Here is a 23727-nt window from a genome sequence, read left to right as displayed (position 1 = left end):
CAATATCCTAACAGCGCACCACATTATTTACTCTATAAAGGAGAAGGGTCAGATAAATATGCAAGCACTCCTACTGACACTCGATTAGAAACAAGAACAAGCAGAGACTCTACTGAACTTACTATCAGAGGTCTAAAGCTCTCAGATTCTGCTCTCTATCTTTGTGCTCTAAGAGTAACACAGTGATACAGAGTCAGTGAAAGGCTTTACAAAACATTATAAAACCACAACAAAGATCCTCCCTTTACCAACCTGATATCAGTTAACAACAAACACAAAGGATAATTGTAGTAATTTTGTGGTGTACATGAATAAAGAAGCAAACAATCTCTCAGAACAGATGTGAGTTTGATTGTACAGAAGATAAAATGTATAAATAAAGAAAGTTCAGTAGAAGGTTTGTCACTTTAACTGCATGTACATTTGATTGCTAAAGGTCAATGTTTGTTACTGAATCTATTCTAAATAATGACTGTGAGACTACGGATGTCTCTGACGTTTGAGTTAACTCTATTCTGTTCCCACTAGAACTGACATTCAGGATTTCCTAAACACATTTTTATCTGCCAGCATTTGTTAGGTTGCAGCTGCAGGGCACTAAGCACTTGTTTATGATGTTTAGAAGGTAAAGTGGGTTAATTTTGGTAGACTTTTATGTTGAAACCCTATTATGGGTAATTGAAGGGACTTTTATTTTGAAGGAGTACACCAGAGAGGAAGGAAGGCCTAGAGAATAAAGTAGGCAATGTTTGGAAGTTGTGCATGCTGGTTCTTCCCTACAAGTTCTCTCCAGGAAAAGGTCTCCAGTTGAAACAAGGGTGGATTTTTATGGCTGCTAAGTTTCGAGAGACAATTGGATTACTTTTTTTTTCTTCTTCTCTTCAACCTTGGGATTTATCCATTTTTTCAGGACTATTCATTGTTTCTGCAAGGACTGCGAGAGGCCTAACTAAGGACCAACCAAAGACAAGCAGCTAAGTGGTGAACAGTTGGTGTTTGTATTTGCTGGCTTAATATGTGCATTTGTATTCAATCTAGTTGTGTGGAATTTTTTTCGTGTCCTTTTCTGGCCGCTTAATCCAAGTCTTTCTATTTAAACACAGTATTTGAGTGCCGAACTTTAATGTAACTGAAGAACTCACTGAGACCGATTTGTTACAATATAATAAATAGTAGTTTTAGTAATGTCACAGACACACTGATAGAATTGAGGCTACACATCTAATATGTTTAAGATAAAGTAACTTATTTTGGGGAAAATACTTTTTGTCTTTTGAGAATATTTCTTTGTTTACCATGACACAGTTCACCAATTTCCAACAAACAGTAGCACTAATTCAGCTCTTATAGGGTTTAACAGAAATCAGACAATAGTATGATGTTAAAGGTGACTTTATGATCCAGCTGAAAGGACAGAGCTGAGACATTGTGCCTTGGTCGACTCTAGTGGAATGCTCATGTAGCCCCTGTCTCAGGGTTTATCTAAATCTAAATGTCTGTTCCTCTAGATTCGTTCAAGGAGCTTTTAGGGCAGATGTCAGTTAAATACTCAAGGTTGGGGGGAAAAAAAAAACCACTGAAAGCATCATAAAAGGGAGACATTAAAACAAATTAATCAGTGCCACACACACACAAAAATAAAACAGTAAACCAGGGATGTATATTGTAGCAGCATATGTGAATGCTTTTTCTTTCTGGCACTTCAGAGAACCCAGGTAGTGAAAATAAACTGACAATGACTTGGAACAACCAAACAATACAATTATAACTTAAGCACTTTGAAAATGATATCCCCAATGTGTAAACGTTCATTTTTTTCTTGGGATGCGAAAAAAAGGGTATGAAAGAAAGATGTTTCAGTCCCGAGCAATGTGCCTGAAGTAAATTCTCAGTCCTACCACTTCCGCAGAAATGAAATAGGAGTCCTCAAGAACAGAAGAACCAAAAGCTGGAGAGTTGGTAAATGACGACAAGGTGACAGTTATCCAGAAGAGTCCAATCGTGTCATCCAACTATTTGTCCAGGAACAACAACAACAAAAAGTCTGCACAACATATATCAACACAACACTTAACATCCCTTAAAAAATTATTACATATTTTTAACATAAGATTTTTTTCTTCTTTGGAAAAAGTTTATAAAACAAACCATCTTTGATCATTTAAATGTGTTAGCAGTGCTCAATATGCCACAGTTACATTTTATACATTAGCAATTTTACTCTACATGTGAAAGAAACACTAGAACATGGGCATTGCACGAGGCCTTGCACGATTAGCAAAACTAGCATCGTGATGCTACACTTAGCGGCTCTTAGCATATTTAACTCCTCACGTTAACCTGGACATCCATACATTCTAACTGGTTTTACTTAAATAATAAACACAATATAACAACAAAATAGTCAAATTATGCAAGAACCTATGTATGTGCGAACACGTGAAATTGGTATCACATGTAATTGGCATGTTATGGAATTTAACTATGGCAATATATTAACATGATATATTAACTATGATATCTACACGTTTTCCAGGAACATTTACAAGGTCAATTCTTTCTTGTATGAAGATAGTGGAAAAGAAGGACATGTATAACAAAATGGTTTGTCGTTTTTTTTTTTTTTTTTTATTTTGTCAATCAAAATTTTTTCAATTTCAAGTCACTTCCAGATTCACATTACAGCTCATACACATCCACACATTCACCGTTACATCCACCAAATGCAATGCAAATGCAATGTTTTCCATATTGTCTTAATGCAGTTTCTAGATGAATATGGCTGAAACATCATTACAGTCTAAATGTAGCAAAAAAAAGGTGCATAGAACAAACATTCAAGTAATCATCATCCTCATCCCATCTATCGGAGCATTTCACTGTGGTTAATGAATTTGAAGACAATGTCAACATGTTTGTTCACAGATTTAATGAACAGACACTTTTCTTTTATCTGAGATGCTTGTATAGCAACTAAAGGCCCCAGACTTTTCCTTACAGGGATGAAATAACAAGGATTCTTAAATTGACCGCAGATGTCCTGTTTCACTTTTTGGTAGTACTTCCCCACTGCATAACATGACTCCCCCTGCCCCAGATCAATGAATGTCTTCACAGAGAAAATACTTTCCTCTCGATCAGAAAGAATGACAGTGTACGAGTTTCTCTGAAAAGTACACGAGTAGTTTTGTGAATGAAGTATTTTTGCAGAGTAGTGGTTAATGGTGAAATAGTTCACAGTGACTCTATTTCCTAGGTTGCTGATGCTGTTCAAGGCCGGAAAATCATCATTTCTGATCATACAAATTTTAGGCCTACCCAGAGATGTGAGAGCGACTTACTCCCTGCACCATTTTTTTCTCAACTGAAAAAGACTATAAGAGAGCCAAGTAATCATCAGAAGCTGCCACCATGGTTTTTTTGGGAAAATGGAAATGCAACCTGTAGCCAAACTGTTTGCATTATCTGCAGAGAAACTCCCTAGCTGCTCTTTATCATATCTAAAATGATCCCATTGTATGACTCCAACACAAAAGCAGACTGTGCCCAGAGGGGACCCCAGTTCCTCACAGTATTGGGCAGATGAAGGCACAAATGTACATTGAAAGTGACATTGATCCCATAAAGGGTTTCCATTTCCTGAACAAACTCTGTTAGCAACCCCTTAGATTCTGATATGTGCAGTGGTGATATATTCTCACCGAGTAAAAGAGAAACCCCTTTTACCAACTTAAACCAGTGCTTCAGATATTTTTCAGGTAAGAACCCTTTCAATGTTGGTATGCTGTAATAAGTTCTGGAAGGCACACGAGTGGAACATATGGTTGTTTTTTTCTCTTTCACTGAGCGGGGGACGTGGGAAACATTACATGGTGGTTTAATTGAAGTTAAAATGTCATCAATCTGTTCTGTTGATCGTCCGATATACCATGGCGATTGGTTTTTCTCAGAATGAAACCACAGCGTGGTGATGCTTCTTGCTACACCCAGCAGCACACTGTGCATATAATCTGGAACACAGCCATCAATAATATTAAAATCAGGTAGACAAGACAAAATACTAGGCCCTTTCACTCCCTTAGTGGGGTTTCCATTAAGAGCCTCTTCTACCAGATCATCAGTCTGGGAGGGATTCCTCAACTCTGCTTTTTCATACGGATAAGCCCTTACACGCCCCCTAACACACTTGTTCCTTTCTGCATACAAAAAGAACACCCAAACTCTCCATTAAACTGTTTAAAGTTCTGAATCAGTGGCCTAGCAACTGAATCTGCCACCATGGTAGTAAGCAGTACTTTACTTGTGACAACTTCCCCACTTTCACTTTGCCATATAAGACCATTAGAGTACAACTCTATGCATTCATCGACAAATGGTTTCATGTAGGTGTTCATATTTGGTTTGTTTTGACCAAACCACAGGCCACAAAGTATAACATGTTTTGCACGTAGTTGTATTGGCAGTTCATTAACAGTACACAAAATTGGCCACAAACTTTGACTTTTAACTGTGATGGAGTACCAGTGCACAAATCAAACACACAGTGATCTGTTATCTGGTGATGCAAGGGGTGATAGTTTTTTGTATAAATGTCCATCGTATATATCTTTGATGGAGGCATCCTTCTTCTCAAAATGGTGTTTCAGGTGTTTCCCTAATTGGTGGTCCTCAAGCATTTTTTTTTATTTTTTTTTTGGTTTTGTAGTGGCAAGTACAAAAAACACTCGTCTTTTTGTGCATGCCCTTTTGATGTGTTCTGGTCACAGACTGGGCACTTGATATTAAAGGGACATTCCTGCATGCTTACGTTGCAACTCTTGCACACACAATGTACTTCTAATAGGTCTTTCACTGAATCAAATGCTTTGTAGCAAAGGTACTTTGAGCGACTAACCAATTCCCCACCAATACCAGCAATAAAGTTGAAAAGATGCATGATGTCCTCCAAGGCTCTATTTGTTAATTCGTGTTTTAGTTTTAATGCCAGCAGCAGGAATTCCACCTGTTCTTTTGTTGGATTCTGGTCTAAAGTTGGACTTGTGGGGTCTTCTTGATGTTCCTCTACTTGCTCCCCAGGTGAAGAGCTAGGGCCAGATATGGGTTGGTTCATCTGTGAATTTAAAACATTGGATTAGCAATCCCAGATTTGCACAGACTCGTACAAATGTGCCATTTCATGTAGTTGGTAACCACCTGCATTTGAAGTCAGGCTCAAATGTATTTGTTTTTTTATTTAAGAGTCTTTTGCATTGATTTTTTTTGTCATAAATTATATCATATCATTAATTAATTAAAAAAATAACTGTGCCCCCTTTTGTCCACATGTATATTTTTCTGACACTATCCATCTGGCAAAACACAGTGAGACAGGTTCTGTCATTTTGTAAGGGGCCAGCTGATAGAGATGCTGTATTTGCACCTGAATCAAAACCGAAAAGTTTTTTTAACAAGATAAAAACATGGGTATCGCTGCAATATGGACAAAGAACAAAGTAATATGGTATTTCCAATTTGTGCTCCACTTTAAGCAAAATCAGGTGGAAGTTTGGATTGTGGAATTATCTTATGATGATTTACAGTAACTAGTGTGCATGCACATGCACAAACAAAACACCTACCTGTAACTTGAATATTTTAGCCATTTTTAGCAACTTATGGTGTCATCAGAAGCAGTAGACACCGGGTCATCTTGATTATCCTCTTGGGTGAGATACCAAAAATAAAAATAAAACTCCTTGATCATGATCAAGAAATATGTAGGCCTAATGCGCGTGTGCAATTTTTCTACTTACTGAGTTGTAGAAGAAGAGGCCACAGCTTCTTCATCACCCATATCTTCAGAAATTTCCCTAACAAATATGTCGTGGTAATGTTAAAACACTTCATGCATCACTCAATATAATAGGATTGATATGACTGGTTGATTAAGTCCAAGACAAGTAGGTAAATTCCATTCATTAGGTGAAACCTTTAAGACTGTAAATTCAAAAAACACTGAAATATATTCCTGGCTAGAGTTCCGACTTTAACTGTTTATTTATTTATTTATTTATTTATTTATAGTTTATTTTATTTATTTATTTTTTGGGGGGGGTATACAGTGGAAATAAAGATAAATTTTATCTTTATACAAACATAAGTTACTTAACATACATTAAGGGAAATTATGCCATATACGTTTACATGGTAACGTTATAGGAAATAATCCGTAGCTGGTAGCTTTGTTAGCTAGCTAGCTTCTAGCACGTTTTGTTACAATACTTACTTTCGTTTACGTCTTCTCTTTTGTTCTTTCTGGAACGGGTGCTTCGTTGTCAACGAGGTACCTTTTGTAACGTACTGGATCCATATCTATTGCTTTTCTTGCGTCTTATTTCCATAACGTTATTTATACTGGCAAGCATTTCTCCACTCTACAGCTACCGATCGACCGCTACAGCGTCGCGTACTTGATGACGTCATCCGTCCGTTATCCGACGTTATTTCATCTTTGGCGCCGAAAGGTAGTGGCTAAGAGTAAAATGGCGATAAAAGCGTTGGAGATCCGCTATGTCCTACTTGAATGGACTGAGGGTGAGGATAGAGGAGCCCATAGTACTTTGCCCCTCGACTGTGTCCGGAATTTTTCAGTTACAGATTTTTTTGAAAGGACTGATAAAACCGAGAAGCTGGTGGAATGGCGAAAAGGCCGCCAACACTGGTCGGTGCACCGAGCCAGAATTATTGACATGGCAAGTATGTTACACGCAAGTTTTACCTGACGTTATGTAGTTAAATACCACATTAAATGGTTTTGCTCGCACTTAAAGAAGTATAAAATAAATCTTGCTAGATACCTGGATATAGCTTAGCTATCGTATGTTACCTAATTTGCTAATGTTAGCGAAGTCCAGTTGGGACTTGGTAAACATGATTAGACAAACGTTTGCAGTTCATGATAACATTTAAATTTTATTACACCAGAACTTGAAAAAACTCTCAAAATTAAACTGATCGAGATGGAGAAAGAGGGCACACAATGGAAAATAAAACGTCCTCACATCCCAAACTCAAAGTACAGTGAGCAGCAGGGGCAGACTGAGAAGGCTTCAAAGAAAAAGGTAACCGACTGCACCAGTTGGTGCTTTACTTGGTTCTCTCTCTCTCTCTTGTTTCTTAATGTGTAGGCATGTGTGTAGATTTGTAATGTAGATTTGTGTGTAGGTTTGATTTTGTAATTGTCATCTATGATGATTTTATGTGCTTTGTTTACAAGATGTACTGTATACACAAGGTGGTGTAAAATAAGTTAATAAGAGTTGGGCTAAAAGTCAGTTTGTTTCTCTCTGTCTCTCAAGGTTGACAATAAAAAGGGAGGGGCTTCCAAATACAAGCACCAGGAGGGTGAGAAGCAGGAGGAGGGTCATGACAGACTTTCAAAGAATAAGGTACACTACCAGTCTGTTACATTACAATACATTCATGATGTGTAAGATTTTTATGTGGGATAAGGGAATCTTATTTGTATAGCATTTTTTATAAGACACAAGTCACACCCAAAGCGCTTCACACATGAAAGGGAGGGTGGTTCATTCACTTTATGCTGATGGTGGTAAGCTACATTTGTAGACACCGTTTCCCCTGGGGTAGACTGACAGAAGCGAGGTTGCTCACATCTGCGTCAATGGTCCCTCTGACCACCACCAAACATTCACACATAGGGATTGCGTGAAGTGTCTTGCCCATAGAGACAGGATTCGAACCCCCGACCTTCCAATCATGAAACGACTCTCCACCTGCGCCACTGTTGCCGTTAAATTGATTTTAACAGTAGCTGTTATAAAGTATGAAACCAGCACAATGCGGAACTTTAACCTCTGTTTCTCCCTCTCCCTCTGAAGATTGACATGAAAAAGAGATGGTCTTCTAAATACAACCACAAGGAAGAGGAGGAGAAGGTGGCGGCGGAGGAGGAGGCGCATCATGACAGACCTTCAAAGAACAAGGTACACTACCAGTCTGCAATGTGTTTTATTACATTGCAATACAGTAAAGATAAGTAAGACTTTTTTAATAAAGTACATTACCAGTAGCTGTTAAAAGGTATGACATCAGCACAGTAGGCAACTTTGTCTTCTCTCTCTCTTTCTCTCTCCCTTCCAGCGTATTGGGGATGAAGAGGACATAGTACCACCCTCTAAGAAAAATGTAGCCTAAATGATGACATCCATTGTGTGGTGTATTACATACATACATTACTGAAAAACAGTGCATTTGTCCTTTAAAACATGAAACTTCCACATCTTGTATTTAATGTATTTTGCTATGTTCTTACCTTAACTTTGAAAAAAGACAGGGATGTATTATTTTGTCTATGCGTGCAGTTCATATTTGTACAGCGTGTCGTGAATGTGTTAGCATTTAGTCTAGCCCCATTCATTCCTTAGGATCCAAACAGGGACGAAATTAGAAGTCACCAAACACTTCCATGTTTCCCTATTTAAAGACATTGTTACAGGAGTAGTTACACGAGTATGGTGGCACAAAATAAAACGTGGGGATTTTTTATGCAGATAAAAATGAGAACTATATAGTATGGCAGAAGAGCACTTAATTAGAGCATTTCGACCTCTGGCGCAGTAACATCACCGCTCCTCTCAATGAGTTTGAATGAATGAATGAGAGGGGGGAGTTCACAGGAGTGATGATACTGTGCCAGAGGTCGAAGTGCTGCAAACTAAGTGCTCTTCCGATTTAACAGAATACAATCAGAATCATCCAACTGACGTGTTTACATGACACACTTTTTATTATGATCAGCCCTTTATCCAAAATGTGTGTCCAATCACAGATGTACTGTAAGCACTTTGGGTTCCTGATGAAGCACTATAGTATAATAATAATAATGTCTTATTATTTTTGTCTTCTCTAGATGCTACATTGAAGAAGTGGCCGGCAGATAGGCACATCTATTAATTCGAAGTTCACGGAGCTGAGAAGAGCAACAAGATATTTTTTTCTGTTCAGTTTTTTGTCTTATTTTTGTTCTTGTACTATTTGATTGTTCTTGAGTAAATACATAATGTACTTACTTAGGCAACTTATGTTGCCTAGCAGGTTTTTTTGTCTTATTTTTGTTCTTGTACTATATTTTTTGTTTTGTACTATTTCATTGATCTTGAGTAAATAAATAATGTACATTTCTACATTTTGGACTTTTATTTATGTTGCCTAGCAGCTATGGATTTTAATTTTACTATTATATAGGTGAACATATATGCTTACATATATATGCACCTATATGTACATATAATATAGGAAAACGGCCAATTTTATATATGTCACATATATTAAAAACATATATCAAAACCTATATTGAAACATATGTTTATATAGGTTATTTCCATGTGGGTAGAGGTGCTACTGCAGGACTGATGATGATGATTTTTCCTTTAATCATTTGAACATAAATACAATAGAATTAAGTTTAAAGTGAAGTTTTGTTAAAATATGCTTCTAATGTTCTGCATTGATCACAGTTGGAATTGGACATTTATCTTTTATATAAAAACCTCAGATGGAGTGACTGGGCCTGCTGGTCACATTAGGTCTTTTAATACAATAAGAAACACTATTTTCAGGGGAAAAAATAATGGACTGACATTTGAACAGTTGAATTCTTCTTCTTCTTCTTAGTAGTAGTAGTAGTAATAGTAGTGTACAATCAATATATAAATACAAACAAATTGACACTGTCAGTTATCTTTTTTATTTACATTTGTATGGACTAATTGTTTTGTCCATCATTTCCAGTGGTGTGATACTGGGGTAAATTGGTGTTGGAGAGAAGGCTGGCAAAGCAGCTACTCTTATAAATAGCTATTATACAGCTTGTAAATACAGTCAGCATCTTTAACATATAGAACAGAAGTCACATACATTTCCTTTTCTTTTATTTAATTGTAGCAGTAGTTACTAACATATTAACCAGAGCTTGAGCTAGACTTTTTCACTGCTTGATATCAGAGGTCATGGAGCACCACACAGCATGCAATGACCTCTGGCATGAAAGTGTACACCCAGCTGCTTTGCCTGTAGAAAGGTCTGCACCAGACATTTCATTTGTTTCTTGCACCTGTCTGGGTCTCTGAACATGTTAGAGGGGTCCAGACAGGTCATCTGCCTAAAAGTGGCATATTTGAGTGGGCTCTTCTGCACTTTTCTGACTATATTAGTCAGCCCCTGCATGCAGTCCCTTCTAAATTCAAGGACTCTGAGATCTGATATTTTAGTGTCCTGAAAAGGGATGTACAATAAAAACACAAGTAAATAGTGTAGCGATTTTGGCTCTCGAAGCAAGGTAAATATTTATAAGTAACTATAACGTGTTATAGTGGCTTTTAAATATTTTAACCTAAGTTGAAATTAACGGTACTGGAATTAAGGTTACGCTTATTTGGTCTGTTCGTCCGGCGAACAGGCCGCATACCTTTATTAATTCTATGAAGGCGGTATCTTCCCGGCCAAGAAAGATTCGCTTTCCTTTTACTGTATACCGTAATTTAAATTAAATTAACTCAATAGAGCATGTAGTTCAGACCCGATGTTGCAGGTACCTTAATTTGTGAGCGAGACTCAGAGACACCTGTCACCTGTGGCTCAAATTTATGACATTTAATGAATGAGACAAACACAACATAAAACTAACTACACAAACAAACAAAAGAAATAGGGAAAACGAAAATGAAAAATAAAATAAAACAAAAGAAATTAAAATTGGGGAAAGGGAGGAAGAGACTGGAAAGAAGAAGAGAGAAAGGAAGGAAAGGAAATGGCAAGCTTAGACTCAAAAATTAATCACACCCTAACTGGGAAATCATCACAGAAACTTAAATTCACCTTAAGATTCAATGAAAGATTCCTACTTAAAATTATGCATCTAAATTGGTTGGTAAAGGAAACGGTTACTTGCATTGGCTTACTGAACAAGAGTCCGGATGCAACAGAGAAATCTCTGAAAAGTCAGTTAGGGTGGGGTCAGACGTTCTTCCAAGTTCTCCTGAAGATCAGAGCAGTTGTCGTTCTTGGAAGTAAAGCTTGCTGGAACTTCGTTGAAGGAAGATGGAGTCGTCTTGAAGCTGTTCCGAAAGTCTGACCACGGATTAGTGGTGTTTGTGACAATTTAAAGGTCACGAACTCCACCCATCTTTGGGAAGATGACCAATACTTCGGTCAGGATTTTGAAGGGAAAAACTCCCTTTGTTTCAGGTGTCTGTGGGCGTGGTTTAGCTATCAAACTTTTAGATGACTTTAAAGTTTGATCCAGGGTGTATTAAGATGGTATGGCGCCTTTCGTGCTCAAATAAAATACACCAGTGCTTGAAAAATGAGTAACCGATAATTTTGTGGTCATTTGGATACTAAACATGAAGGGTAATGACGGTATGAAGGCATCGGTACATTACATACATAGATCATTAATCAAGGCAAAGATAAAGGCAAAGAAACAAAAATGAAACATGAACAAGATGCACTTTCATTAGGGAAGTAAAAAGAAAACGATAGCTTCGTATACATTCTGACATCAGACCTTAAAGGGTCATATGGCATTAGAACAGGTATACATTAACATGCCATGATCAGTAAGATATGATGATAGAGTATAACGGATTTTAAAATACAATGTTGTTTTCTGACACATGAATAAAATACACCCTTGTCAGGAAATTAAGGAGCAAATAATTTTAAGTCAGGCAAGCCTTAAAAGAAGAAACACATTACAAAAAGGGTTATAAGAATGAGAACCTTAGAGTACCTTATCTTGGGTTTTATTAGTAAACGGAATGTCTCATTGTGTTGTGTGTGTGTGTGTGTGTGTGTTCTGTTTGCTGGCCCCAATGAGCCGCATGGGGTTATCTGGTCTTTGTGGAGACTCCAGACATTCGGGAGCCAGGTGTGGGTGTAAATCTGGGTTGCTCATCGGTTAATTGAGGAGTAGATGTTGAAATTTAGGGTGCCTGGGACATGAAATCTAAAATGACTGTACAAAATGCTACAGTAGAATGTACAACATAATGATTACTGCTTCTTGTATCCTGACCAAAATTTCTAAAATTACTTCAACTACAACTTCAAAATTGACCATAATACCTTCAGGGCTTTAACTGCACCTAGGCCAATGTCAATTTTCTGTGGGAGGAGCAAGATCTTCTTTTCACTCAAGTCCAGCTTGGTGAGCTGTAGTTTTGTAATGTCCTGTAGGACTTCTTGTTCACAAACCGCCTCAGTATACTCTGTCAGAAGAAAAATCCAGATGAAAAATGCAAGTGCCCTACATCCATATTTTTCATGCAGTAATGTCACAGTTTTAACAAAGAAAAAAATTAACACAGGTTGAAGAATTTCATCCATGAAACACAGTGTACATAATACATCATAGTCATACCTAATTATAGTAGTATAGGAGCCAGACAAGCACAAACATTATTTTTAAATTACCTTGATCAACTCAGCCAAGTCTTTGGCAAGGAATGGCATTACTGGCTCATCCGTCTGGTACCTCTTCAGGAAGGGGTCAAAGGTACGGGCGATGGTCGCAAAAAAAATGCAACTTTGCCAAGATCAGGGGATCCTTTTGAGCTGCCTCTATTGTATCATACAAGCCTGTACCAGGGTTTGGCAGCTTCTTTCTTTTCACCGCATCCACATACAGCTGAAGTGAAGGTCAGACCTCCAGAGCTCTCTCTACCACAGGCAGGTTCTCCAACCATCGATGGCCACAGAATGATAGCGGGAACACTGATGACTTTGTGACTGTCACGAAGTCTTCCCTCCTCGCTGGAACATTGTTAAAGAGTGTGTGCATTGCTCTTAACAGCTTTTCCACCTGCCACATGGAGAAACCTGCCTTGAAAGCACTGTGCAGAGTATGAACCCCACAGCTCCCCACGGACACCAGCTGAGCACCCCCATACATTTCATTTAAGTCGGATTGGAGAATCTCAAAGAACTTTAAATTCACATTGGGCCCATCCATCGATACAGAGACCAGCCTGCTGAGATTCAGCTGCTGCACACACTCCTTGAGGGAAAACAATAAAAAGATGAGGATAAATAAACATACCACTTAATTGATAACACACACATGCACATGCACACACACACACACACACACACACACACACACACACACACTTTTTCCCATTTCAAGTTCAAGCAAGTATAATGTTTGACTAGGCCTACATGTCTGTTTCTATTCAAGTTATCCATGTGGGCTGTTTCTGAAAATACAACCACACCATGCAATTGATGAAACAAATTAAAAGATTTAGATTATATAGTGATATTATACTGTATATAGTATATATATATATATATATATATATATATATATATATATATATATATATATATATATATGCTGTATACTGTATACTGTATATATTTTTCTATTTTCTCAAAAGAGTATGGCTAGAGTGGTGCAGAGTAGAGACCATTAACATATATTATTATATAACGGTTTCCCTACTCTCCAAATTGGTTTGAATAAATGGATCAAACACAGGGTTTAGGCTATTCATAGTCGTAGGTTTGAAGATGAAATTATTTCAAATATTACATGCAGCATTAGAAATAATATTTGTTTTAAATATTAAACTTTAATTACTTACTTTAAAGTGCTTTAGCAAATCCTGGGCTGTGGAATGGCCAATGAAGTGTGATCCCAGGTACCGGGAATGCACCTTGTCGTCATTCCAGAACCGAACGTGTATGTCCAGCTGTTTCTTCTTGCTTGTGTGATTTAAGCTTTCATCAAACATGAGAACATAAGGCCCCGAGACCTTGGAGATGAGGTCTTTTTTAATATAATCTGCCAAGCCAAACCGGGTGATGTATGAGGTCTTATCTCTCCCACATGTAAATGTTTTGGCTATGTCAGAGTCTTGGAACATTGTTCGGAAAAGTTCGGCAATATCCTCATTCCCGTTGTACAACTGGTGTTTGGTCACAGTATTCAACACCCACAAGACCTCCGCTTTCAGTGTGGAGGTTGATCCGAAACCACTGTGTGTGGCACTGGATGCGACAGAGACGAAATCCCGCGCTGTACTTGGACCGGGTAACGTTAGTGACGGAGCCGAACAAAACTGACGGATCGCCTGCACCCGCTGCAGGCCTTTTACAGCAACGATATGCTTTTCTGACTTTGCATGCGACTTCAAGGCTTTTATGCGTAAACTAGACAGCTCCAACGTCTTCTTACACAGAGTGCAATAGGCTTGATACTGATTGTTATCGACGGGCTTGAGCCAGCTACTAAACGCACCGTCTTTGAGCCACAGATCGTTAAAGGTACATTTTCCCATTGTGATAGCCAGGATGATTTCAATTAAACTAAGCAGTGACTCAGTATGATACAGTATGTTCGGAGTTCGCGCGGGTTTCTGTTAAAGTCCTTCCGACAAGTCTGCATGCTGCCGCATGGACCTTGTAGTTCTGGAACGCTGTGATACCAGTGTGATACCACCCAGATTCCTCACACAGAACTACAACAGGCGAAAAACAAATGAATGCCATTGCCGCCGTGAGCGCATTTTGATTGAAGAACAAATTAATGGACGAGCATATCAATTTAAGACGTGGCTAAATGGTTTTTATGACCTTGTATGGAAAATCCGGACGTTTTTTTTTTATGGCCTTAAATTCTTATTGTTAAATTGTTTTCAGTCATTTATAAGGAAAGAAACAGCCTGTCATTCTAGGAGTCAAACAGCAATTACTTTGTTTTTGTAACAAAGGATTAGCGAAAGAAGAATCCATTTACAGAGGTTTATTGAATAAAAAACAACCAGCAAAAACAGTATCCTAACACAGTAAATACTTCAGGCCAATAACAGCGTGAGCAATGCTCACTGAGCATGAATAAATGCACATAAACCGGAAGTAACTGGGCTGAAGCACTAATATTCGGGTGTGGGCTCCCTCTGGCGGCTGGTCAGGGACTCGCTGGTGGACTTGCTACAGTTTTATTATCCTTTTCCTTTTGCCAAATTATCACTTAACCACAGAGACTTAGAATACTTGTGATAACATGGAGCTGAAAAGAAAAGAGTAAACAACAACTACACGTTAAACACTGCAGTCAATTCATGTACATTTCTATCATCCAAACTATATTTTATCTGATGTTAACAGAACATTTAGTGTCAGTTGTTACTGAGGGCATTTGTTATAGAATTCAATTATTCTAGAATTCTAGCCACTTACTTCGTGCTAATATTGTTTATAAGGTAGCTGGGGTTTACTGTATATATATATATATATATATATATATATATATATATATATATATATATATATATATATATATTGTAGTCTGTGATGATTACAGAAATAATTGAAGATGACAAAAAAAATAATTTAATATCATAAGAAAAGAGTAAATAAAACGTGAATTCATGGGCCTTTAATAATAGTGCATTTACTGTTGATAGAATATAATTATGATATTTTCAATGCTGAAAAAAATATATATACAAGTGCATCTCAATAAATTAGAGTGTCGTGGAATAGCTCACTAGTGAAACTCTTGTATTATATCAATTCAGTACAAAACAGATTAAATCCTCATAGCCGAATTTTACAATATTAATATTAATATTATAATTAAAAATATCACAGAAGATCATTGGGGTCTCTCTTCCCTCTATCACAGACAATTTTTCTAAGAGAAATAAACAAATTCAAACACAAAAGACATGTTTGTGATAAAGTCTATTTCCTTTCACCACAAGAGTCTGTTATATTATTGTTACTTACAATTACTTGGACTCTACTTACATCCCCCAGGGATGATGACTTCTGTGATTATGAATACTACTTTACACAATTCTGTAGGCTACAGCTATTCTTTAGTCTTACAGAGATAGTACTCACATATTATGCATTGCCTAAAAACAGATTGTACATGATTTGCAATCTTAGTGCTGTTGAGAACCAATCAGAATCAGTTGTAATAAAACCTGATAGTCTTAAAATCCAATTATTCAGATGACACTGACTCAAAAAAATAATAGACAAGAGAAAGTAAAGAGTCTGGTTTGTTCCTCACCACAGTGAAATGTTTGTAATCCTTTTTAATAAACAGGTCATTAGTTTTAAATTATTAAATAAATAAATTATTATAATTAATTAATTAACTTGCTACATTAATTTTTTCCTGCTATCAGTTTGTGTTTGTTTAACATGTGCTCAGGACAAGTTACTAATGTGAGGCTGAATGTAAAGCCAGAAAGCTTCAGTATAAATCAACAATCTGTCAGTAACATTAGAAACACTGTCATGTGATGCTGTGGGCTGAGCTTCATGAACCTTTATGATGTTAACATATCAGACAAAAGAAAGAGCTCAGAATATTTTCATTCATAAATATATCATCATGTTCACTTTTATATGCATGTGTCTTTGGCTTTCACTAGGTGAGTTAACATTGAATGTTGGTTAGTTTAGGAGTTATGTATTGTTACTTGTTTGCTGTTAGAAAGCATAATTTCTGTATGTAATTCTGGTTTGATTTTGTATATGTTAAAAACATTGTTTTCTTCTCTATGACAGGTGGCTCCATGGCAGATTCAATAGAGACACGTTTCACTCATAAAGTTGTAGATGAAGGTGTTGATGTTACTATGTCCTGCAGATACAAATCAACCAGTAGTGCAGCAAACAGCTACCTGCACTGGTACAGACAATATCAAAGTTATCCTGAGTTCCTTCTTTATATTCATAAAAGTGGAAATCCAATATCCAACACTCCCCAACGAATGTCTGTTAAAGTTGATGATAAACAAGTGGATCTGATCATCTCCTCTGCTGCTGTGTCAGACTCTGCTCTATACTACTGTGCTCTGCAGCCCACAGTGACAGGAAATCCAGCTGCACTGTACAAAAACCTTGTTTTGTTATATTGAAAGCAGTTCTAACAATGATTTTGAGTAATTTACATATTATTTTTGGTAATTCTGTCTCTCATGCAATTTATAATTAAGAGATATAAATTAAATATATTATATATTATAAATATATTATAGTTTGACAAATTTTAGATTATTAGGAGACAGCAAATTTTTTTCATTATTGTAGCTTTTATTGGGAACACAGGGAATGATGCAAGGATGTGTGAAGACCAGAAAAGCCAGAGGAAACACATGGAGATACAGTGAGCCATTGTACAGACAGTAACTTGAGCTCAATCTCCAACTGGGGAGCATGAAAATGTGAGGCAGAAAAACTACCTGATGTCTTGGTCTGACAGCTCATCAGTCCATAAGAATAGAAATTAGGTGAATAAATGACATTCATAATAAACATTTACATGCATTATTAAAATACTTTTAAAAATACTTTTAAAAATGTGGAATGGCTTAGATGCAGGTTGTCCTAAATTTAAAAAACCAAAAAAAGTTTTATTGCAAACTAATTAACTTATGTCCTCATTTAACACATCCATATATGTCCTCTTTGTCCTACCTCTTGACCTCTTACCTGGCAGCTCCATCTCCAACATCCTTCTAGCAATTTAAGCATCTCCCTCCTCTATACATGTCCAAACCATCTCAATCTAGTCTTTCAGACTTTGTCCCCAAAACAGCCAACCTGAGCTGTTCCTCTGTTGTGCTCGTTCCTAATCCTGTCCATCCTCGTCACTCCTAAAGAGAACCTCAACATCCTCATCTCTGCTACCTCCATCTCTGCCTCATGTCTTTTCATCACTGCTACATTCTCTAACCCATACAGCAGAGCTGCTCACCTATACGAGTTCATTAATGTTATATGCTGAAACAAATAAATCAACATTTTTCCAAAAGTGTGGCTTTTTTCAAGTCTGGTGTTTAACAGACTTGAGAAGGAGAGTGTGTGATAAAGTGTAAAAATATAATAACTCAATCTAACTACCTGAATCTAAATTGTATTAAAATCAGACATTATAGCACAAAATCAATTAAGCCTAAGTGCCTTAGCTGTAGTAGATAAGCTAATCAAAATGAAGTAATCACTCAGAGAATCATGGATCAAAAGAAATTTATTGATGAAAGGCCTAGTCAATTTAATTATTAAATAGATATACAGATTACTATTTCTGGATATCACGCTTTGTTATACACCTGGATACCTTAAGCTTTCTTCCTCATGTCAAATCAAAGGTTTCTTCCATGTAACAGTTGCCTCTGGTTTACTCATGATGGATTAAATCTACTCTAAAGTAGATTCAAAAATTCCTACAATTTGTTATCGTGTGATTAAAAAAACAGGGTTGTGTTTGCTTATTTGTGAATGCTGTACTCACACACTATCTCTGCTAGCTTCTTGTTACACCAACAGGACTAAATGGAATGAATCACATGAAATGTGTATCATAATACCTGGTGTAGCCTGGCAAGATGGATGGCACATGCAAGAAATGCATGTTCTTCTCTTTTTTGCCAAGCTTTAAGGGACCACGAACCACTGTGGATGTAGGACATGCGCAACATGGAGATATTTCACTGGGAAGAAGGCAGCCGGCAACAGACATACACTCCATCTGAAGCACTGCCATAATGCACGACTCCCGAGTTTACGCACAATACTTGCTGAATCAGTTCTCAGATGGTGCTCTTGCCATGTCAGGTGAGAATTTCTGCTGCTGTCCATCATCTGTTCGGCAGTTAGCCATGGCTGTCCGCTACAACAGGAAGGACATAATGGCTCTCATTCTTCATGTGGCACATAGAATGCTCACTCTACGGTCTGACATGAACCGAGGAGAATGCAAACACATGGAGGAGGGCAGAACTCCACTCCATCTGGCATATGAGCAGTCATAATGTTACTGCAAATTGGGGCTTCACCACAAGCTGAGGATCACAATGGTATGACACCACTGGATCTCATTCTCAAGCATCTACGGACCTCCAAAGTGAACACACATGCCAAGATTTTGTGCCTGGAAAGGCTGCTCATGTTCATGCCTGAAGTGCAGTTCAAAATGAAGAGCTCACTGAAAAAATGATCCACAGTACTGGTCCAAAGATCTGGGAGTGGAGACGTTTAACTACTTTCTCATAGCTATGCAAAGAACTCTGGCTCAACTATGTCCTCATGAATTTCCTAAAAATCCGGACGAACTGCCCATTCCAGTTTTTCTTAAACCCCTCCCACACAGTGGAACTCACACTGAAACACACTTTTTTCTGTTTTTGTAATGTAAACAAAGAAGGATTTCTTTGTAAATTTGTGTGAATGTGCCTTTTATTGACTTTTAAAACAATTTAAACAATTTAAGATTGACCATTATTATGTCAAGACATTGTTGTTATTGTGGAAAAAATTATAAGGGTTACATGAATTTTTTAAAACTCCATTCTAAATCTCCATCTCACCATCTCTTAGGGCAGTGGTCCCCAACCACTGGGCCACGGACCTGGTGCCAGGATGTCCTGGATGCCAGGACATCCTTACCAATGTTCAGAGTCACAAACTTCATTTTAGCCTGCTGCTGGGTTTGTGGAGGTGTGCTAATGGCGGGGTATCGATAATGTAGCTGCAGCCACATGTACGGGACTGTTATATATTTAACATTTAAAAATGTCTAAAAGAAGAAGAGGCCTTTATTTGTCTCACACAATATAGCACAGTGAAATTCTTTCCTTCACATACCGCAGTTTAGGCAGTTGGCTTCATAGCACTGGGTCACTTAAACCCTGATATTCCAATCAACAGTATAGAATACATATAAAGTAATATAAATGAGATTATTATTTATTGTGCGTATATATGTTATTACATGCCATGCATTTTGTTATTGTTTGTGCTTTCTAAGCCTCTGGCTTAAATTTAACAATTTATCTGACTAGTGTAATCAGGTAGCATGACTGCTTATACACTTTAAACAGAAATGACATGGATCTATTTCTGACGTATGTCACAGAGTCACCAGGTCCTTCCCTCACTCACCAACATTCACCTGAGTACTTCAGGGCAGATTTGAGATTGATCATCCAGATAAAACATGATGAAATGGGTGAATAATAAACAGCAGCATTGTCATTACTGGTTTTGCACAAGATAAATATTTCAAGCAAAAATATTATATTCAAGCTCAGATAAAAATAAGAAGGTTGTGTCAGAAAGAGAATCTGGTTTAAAACATGTGCTATATCAAATATGAGGGCCGGATGATCTGCTGCGGTGGATAGGGAGCGGCCGAAAGAACAACAGCAACAACAAAAATATGTGTTAATATCATATCATGTGCATTATCATCTTAATTCACAAGCACATCTTTTCAGACATTTTGTTTATGTCGCATATTTTATTTGTAATCCATTGATATTTATTTCTGCTGTGTACTGGCAAAAGAATTTCCTTCACGATTAATAAAGTTCTGTCTTACCTTATCTTATCTGAGACTAATGCTCTTAGTGCTGTATGGACACATCTCTAATGGTCATGTAGTAACACTAACTGAACATTTAATCACTTCACATCGTATTAATGTATAATTTGCAACAAGCTCTAACTAATGTCTAAGTCTAATGTCTAATTATAGATTAAAGTGTTTAACAGAACGTCTCAAAACAGGTTCCTCATATGAGGCTGAATGTAAAGTCATCTATCCGTCAGTAACATTAGTGACACTGCCATGTGATGCTGTGTGGTGGAGCTTCATGAACCTTTATGATGTTAACTTATTAGAGTACAGAAAAACTTCAGAATATTTTTATTTATTTTTATTTTATTCATGTTCACTGCTATATTTATGTATCTGTGGCTTTCACTATGTGAGTAAACATTATTTTTTGTCTGGTATTTCAGAGATTATTGATTACATTTGTTATTAATTAGTATGTGTTGGAAGTTTGTCAAATAGACACTTTTGTTAGTACAAGCCATGTGTAGTTAAGTATAAGTACCATGTATAGGGCCTAATGGTTAGGGAGTTTGACTCCTAACCCATGTATATACTTAACCTTGTCTGTGTATTTGTCAATATAAGCATACTTACTTAATTTGAGCTTAATTAAATATTAACAGTACACTTGAATAAACATATTGTTTGTATTAATGCAGAATCCTGATCTGCTCTCCTACATCTCTCAGTTCTGTGTGTGGCTGCAGCTTTTCTTTCAAGACAAACAGCTTCTGCTTGTTTTGGGCATCACTGCACTATATTTATACGAACACTTAGACATCCTGTACAATCTGTAAATATATAATACAGACAATCATACTACAATTACAAATGCAGGTTTTACTTGATTTTTTCTTCATGTGTGTTTTATTTTTACCTTGTTCGCATACAGATGTTTCCAAACAACCGTCCATCAGCACTGTGGCAATGCTTGTAAACTTAGAAGGTCTGGGGTAGGATGCTGTACAAGCTTGTCTATGGATTCAAAGATGATATAGAGAGCCTTGACAACGTTCAAGACTCCCTTTTGTGTTTGTGTTACCTTTGACGGTTGTCTATAATAATAATGTAAACACCACACAAACAGGTAAAAGCTTGCAGTATTGTATAGATGATTAATGTTGAAGTACTGTACAACACAGCCATATTAATGACTCACTAGTTATATAAAGTAAAATGAACAGGTGCTGTATATTTGTCAGGACTCAGCCTGGAATTTTGGCCATATGCCTTTGTTTACGTTCCTCGTCACGTTTCTGCCCTGCCTTTGTCAGCTCCTCTCTGTCTCCACATCTGTTCCTAATCGTGTCTCATTGTCTTTTATACGTAAGTGAGCCGCGTTGCCGATGGCAGCGCGGAATCATTAGTTACGTTTGGTTACCCTAGTCATTGTCAGTCTTGTATTGTTTTCGTTCTCGTCTTTTACTGTTTTGTCTTCATTATTTATTAAACCCCTTTCATTTGAAGCTATCCTGCATATGGGTCTGTCTCCTTCCTTCCTGGTTGTGACAATATTTAAGTTATTGAATTGCTTAGTGTTTCAGTACAATATTACAATGTAATTGTATTATTAAACGTATAATGATATATTGCCAAACAACATTAACCAGAGAACGTCCGTATAGATTTGAACTGTGTAAAATTATTAGAAGATCCAACAAAATATGGAAACATTAAGAGAATTAATACGAATGATGAACTGCATTATCAAAATTGAATATTTGTTTGAATAATTGGATTAGTATTGATTTAAATTACTCAATGTAAATGGTGTTCGAAGTGACATAAATAAATTCTAGTCTGAGGCACTGATGTCAGAAGTGACATGACTACACCTCAGTAGGTGGAGCTTGATGTGGTGAGATAGAGTTTAGACAGTTTCACAGAGATACTGACATTTATATCTACTGCAAGAGACACACAGAACAATCATGTTATTCTTCTTTGTATTGATAAATGTCAAAAATATTGGTAAGTCATTTATATTATACATAACCTTTAGGTGGGTGCTGGAGATTTGTACTGTTATCTAAACATGGTGATTCATTTAGCAAAATGAAAATAGAAATGTTTATGTTGTTGCATTGTCTTTACAGCAGGTGCTGTTGACAGCAGAATTACACCAGACCAAACCACCATATCTTCAAGTCAAGGCAGCAACATCACACTGACCTGCACATATGATCAATCAGCTTACTATCTCCACTGGTATCGACAAGAACCTCAATCAGAACCAGAGTTTCTGCTGCTGATTCATGAATCCACAGATAGTGACACTAGAACTAAACATAAGCTTGACCCACGACTAGCCATCAAACTTAGTAAAAACGAGAAGAAAGTAGATCTGGAGATTTTTCCTGCAGCAGTATCAGACTCTGCACTGTACTACTGCGCCATGGAGCCCACAGTGACACAAAACTCTAACAGACTGTACAAAAAGTCAAGCTTTATATTTGTTTCTCAGCAGGTGGAGCTGTTTATCTGTTTCATTTAAAAACAGTTTTCTTTCTTAATTCTCAGACTTTGATGTTTATTTGCTTTGTATCAACAATGGTCCTCTTACATTTATTTGCAATGATTATTGGTTAAATAATAGTAGAAGATTTCCTTTCAAAATAAATGTTCATCTTTAATCAAAGAAAATTATTTCTGCTAAGGTTCATGCTGTTATGTTGTTATTCCCCTGATGTAATGAAAATGGAACACAAAGTTTAATAACAATATGTATTTAAATAAACTACAATACTGATTTTAACACTAGTTAACTGAAGACTTCACTCTTCATTATTTACAGCTTATAAATCAGCACTTGAACCAGAACACTGATATTAACCAGTCAGCTTAATCAGACAACTGTGTGCTCCTTCTGTCTGTTAGTGTTGGTCATTGTGCTGTCGACTCTTAGCTGATCACAAATAACATGCAAATGTTATTTGTGATCAGCTAAGAGTCGACAGCACAATCTAGCAAGCTCATTAAAACACTCCAGACTCTCACTGTGCTGCCTCTCATAGCCAGTGGTGGCAGGATTTAGTGACTGACTTTAGGTACCTTAGTGAATGACAGTGTAAAGTTCAAATGATAGAAATACCCCAAAATGCCAAACCATTACAGTGATAATTAAATGTTAGTTCTTTGAGGAACAGTTCTTCCTTTGAGATTTGATGTGTGGGGAAGTCGTGGCCTAATGGTTAGAGAGTTTGACTCCTAACCCTAAGGTTGTGTGTTCGAGTCTCTGGCTGCCCCCCCCGGAACTGCTCCCCGTTTGCCGCAACATAAATGGCTGCCCACTGCTACGA

At 37.1% G+C, this 23727-nt stretch overlaps 1 protein-coding gene, 1 pseudogene and 1 gene segment (V, D, J or C); all 3 read left to right on the top strand.

Moving 5' to 3' along the window:
- Positions 1-600: 600 nt before the first annotated feature.
- On the top strand, positions 601-9185 carry LOC113664097. 5 transcript variants are annotated; one of them, XM_047820108.1, is made up of 8 exons: positions 601-2042; positions 2537-2604; positions 3257-6735; positions 6964-7100; positions 7338-7427; positions 7881-7985; positions 8143-8187; positions 8912-9185. In XM_047820108.1, the coding sequence occupies exons 3-8, from the start codon at positions 6453-6455 to the stop codon at positions 8921-8923; spliced, it is 672 nt and encodes a 223-aa protein (XP_047676064.1). In that variant the 5' UTR covers positions 601-2042; positions 2537-2604; positions 3257-6452; the 3' UTR covers positions 8924-9185. The 5 variants fall into 5 exon arrangements, with proteins under 5 accessions (XP_047676064.1, XP_047676028.1, XP_027035504.1 ...); XM_047820072.1 differs by having other exon boundaries at positions 601-2604; XM_047820189.1 differs by lacking the exon at positions 2537-2604 and having other exon boundaries at positions 634-981; positions 6631-6735.
- A 9108-nt stretch (positions 9186-18293) lies between these two features.
- Positions 18294-19220, top strand: LOC113633893 (annotated as a pseudogene).
- A 3129-nt stretch (positions 19221-22349) lies between these two features.
- LOC113633910 lies at positions 22350-22969 on the top strand. The segment is given in 2 exon segments: positions 22350-22399; positions 22525-22969. Coding segments are annotated over 2 exon segments (438 nt in total).
- The last annotated feature ends 758 nt before the right edge of the window (positions 22970-23727 follow it).

Source organism: Tachysurus fulvidraco, chromosome 1 (genome assembly GCF_022655615.1).
Source record: "Tachysurus fulvidraco isolate hzauxx_2018 chromosome 1, HZAU_PFXX_2.0, whole genome shotgun sequence".
NCBI classification, from domain to species: domain Eukaryota; kingdom Metazoa; phylum Chordata; class Actinopteri; order Siluriformes; family Bagridae; genus Tachysurus; species Tachysurus fulvidraco.
This window is presented reverse-complemented; position numbering and strand designations above follow the sequence as displayed.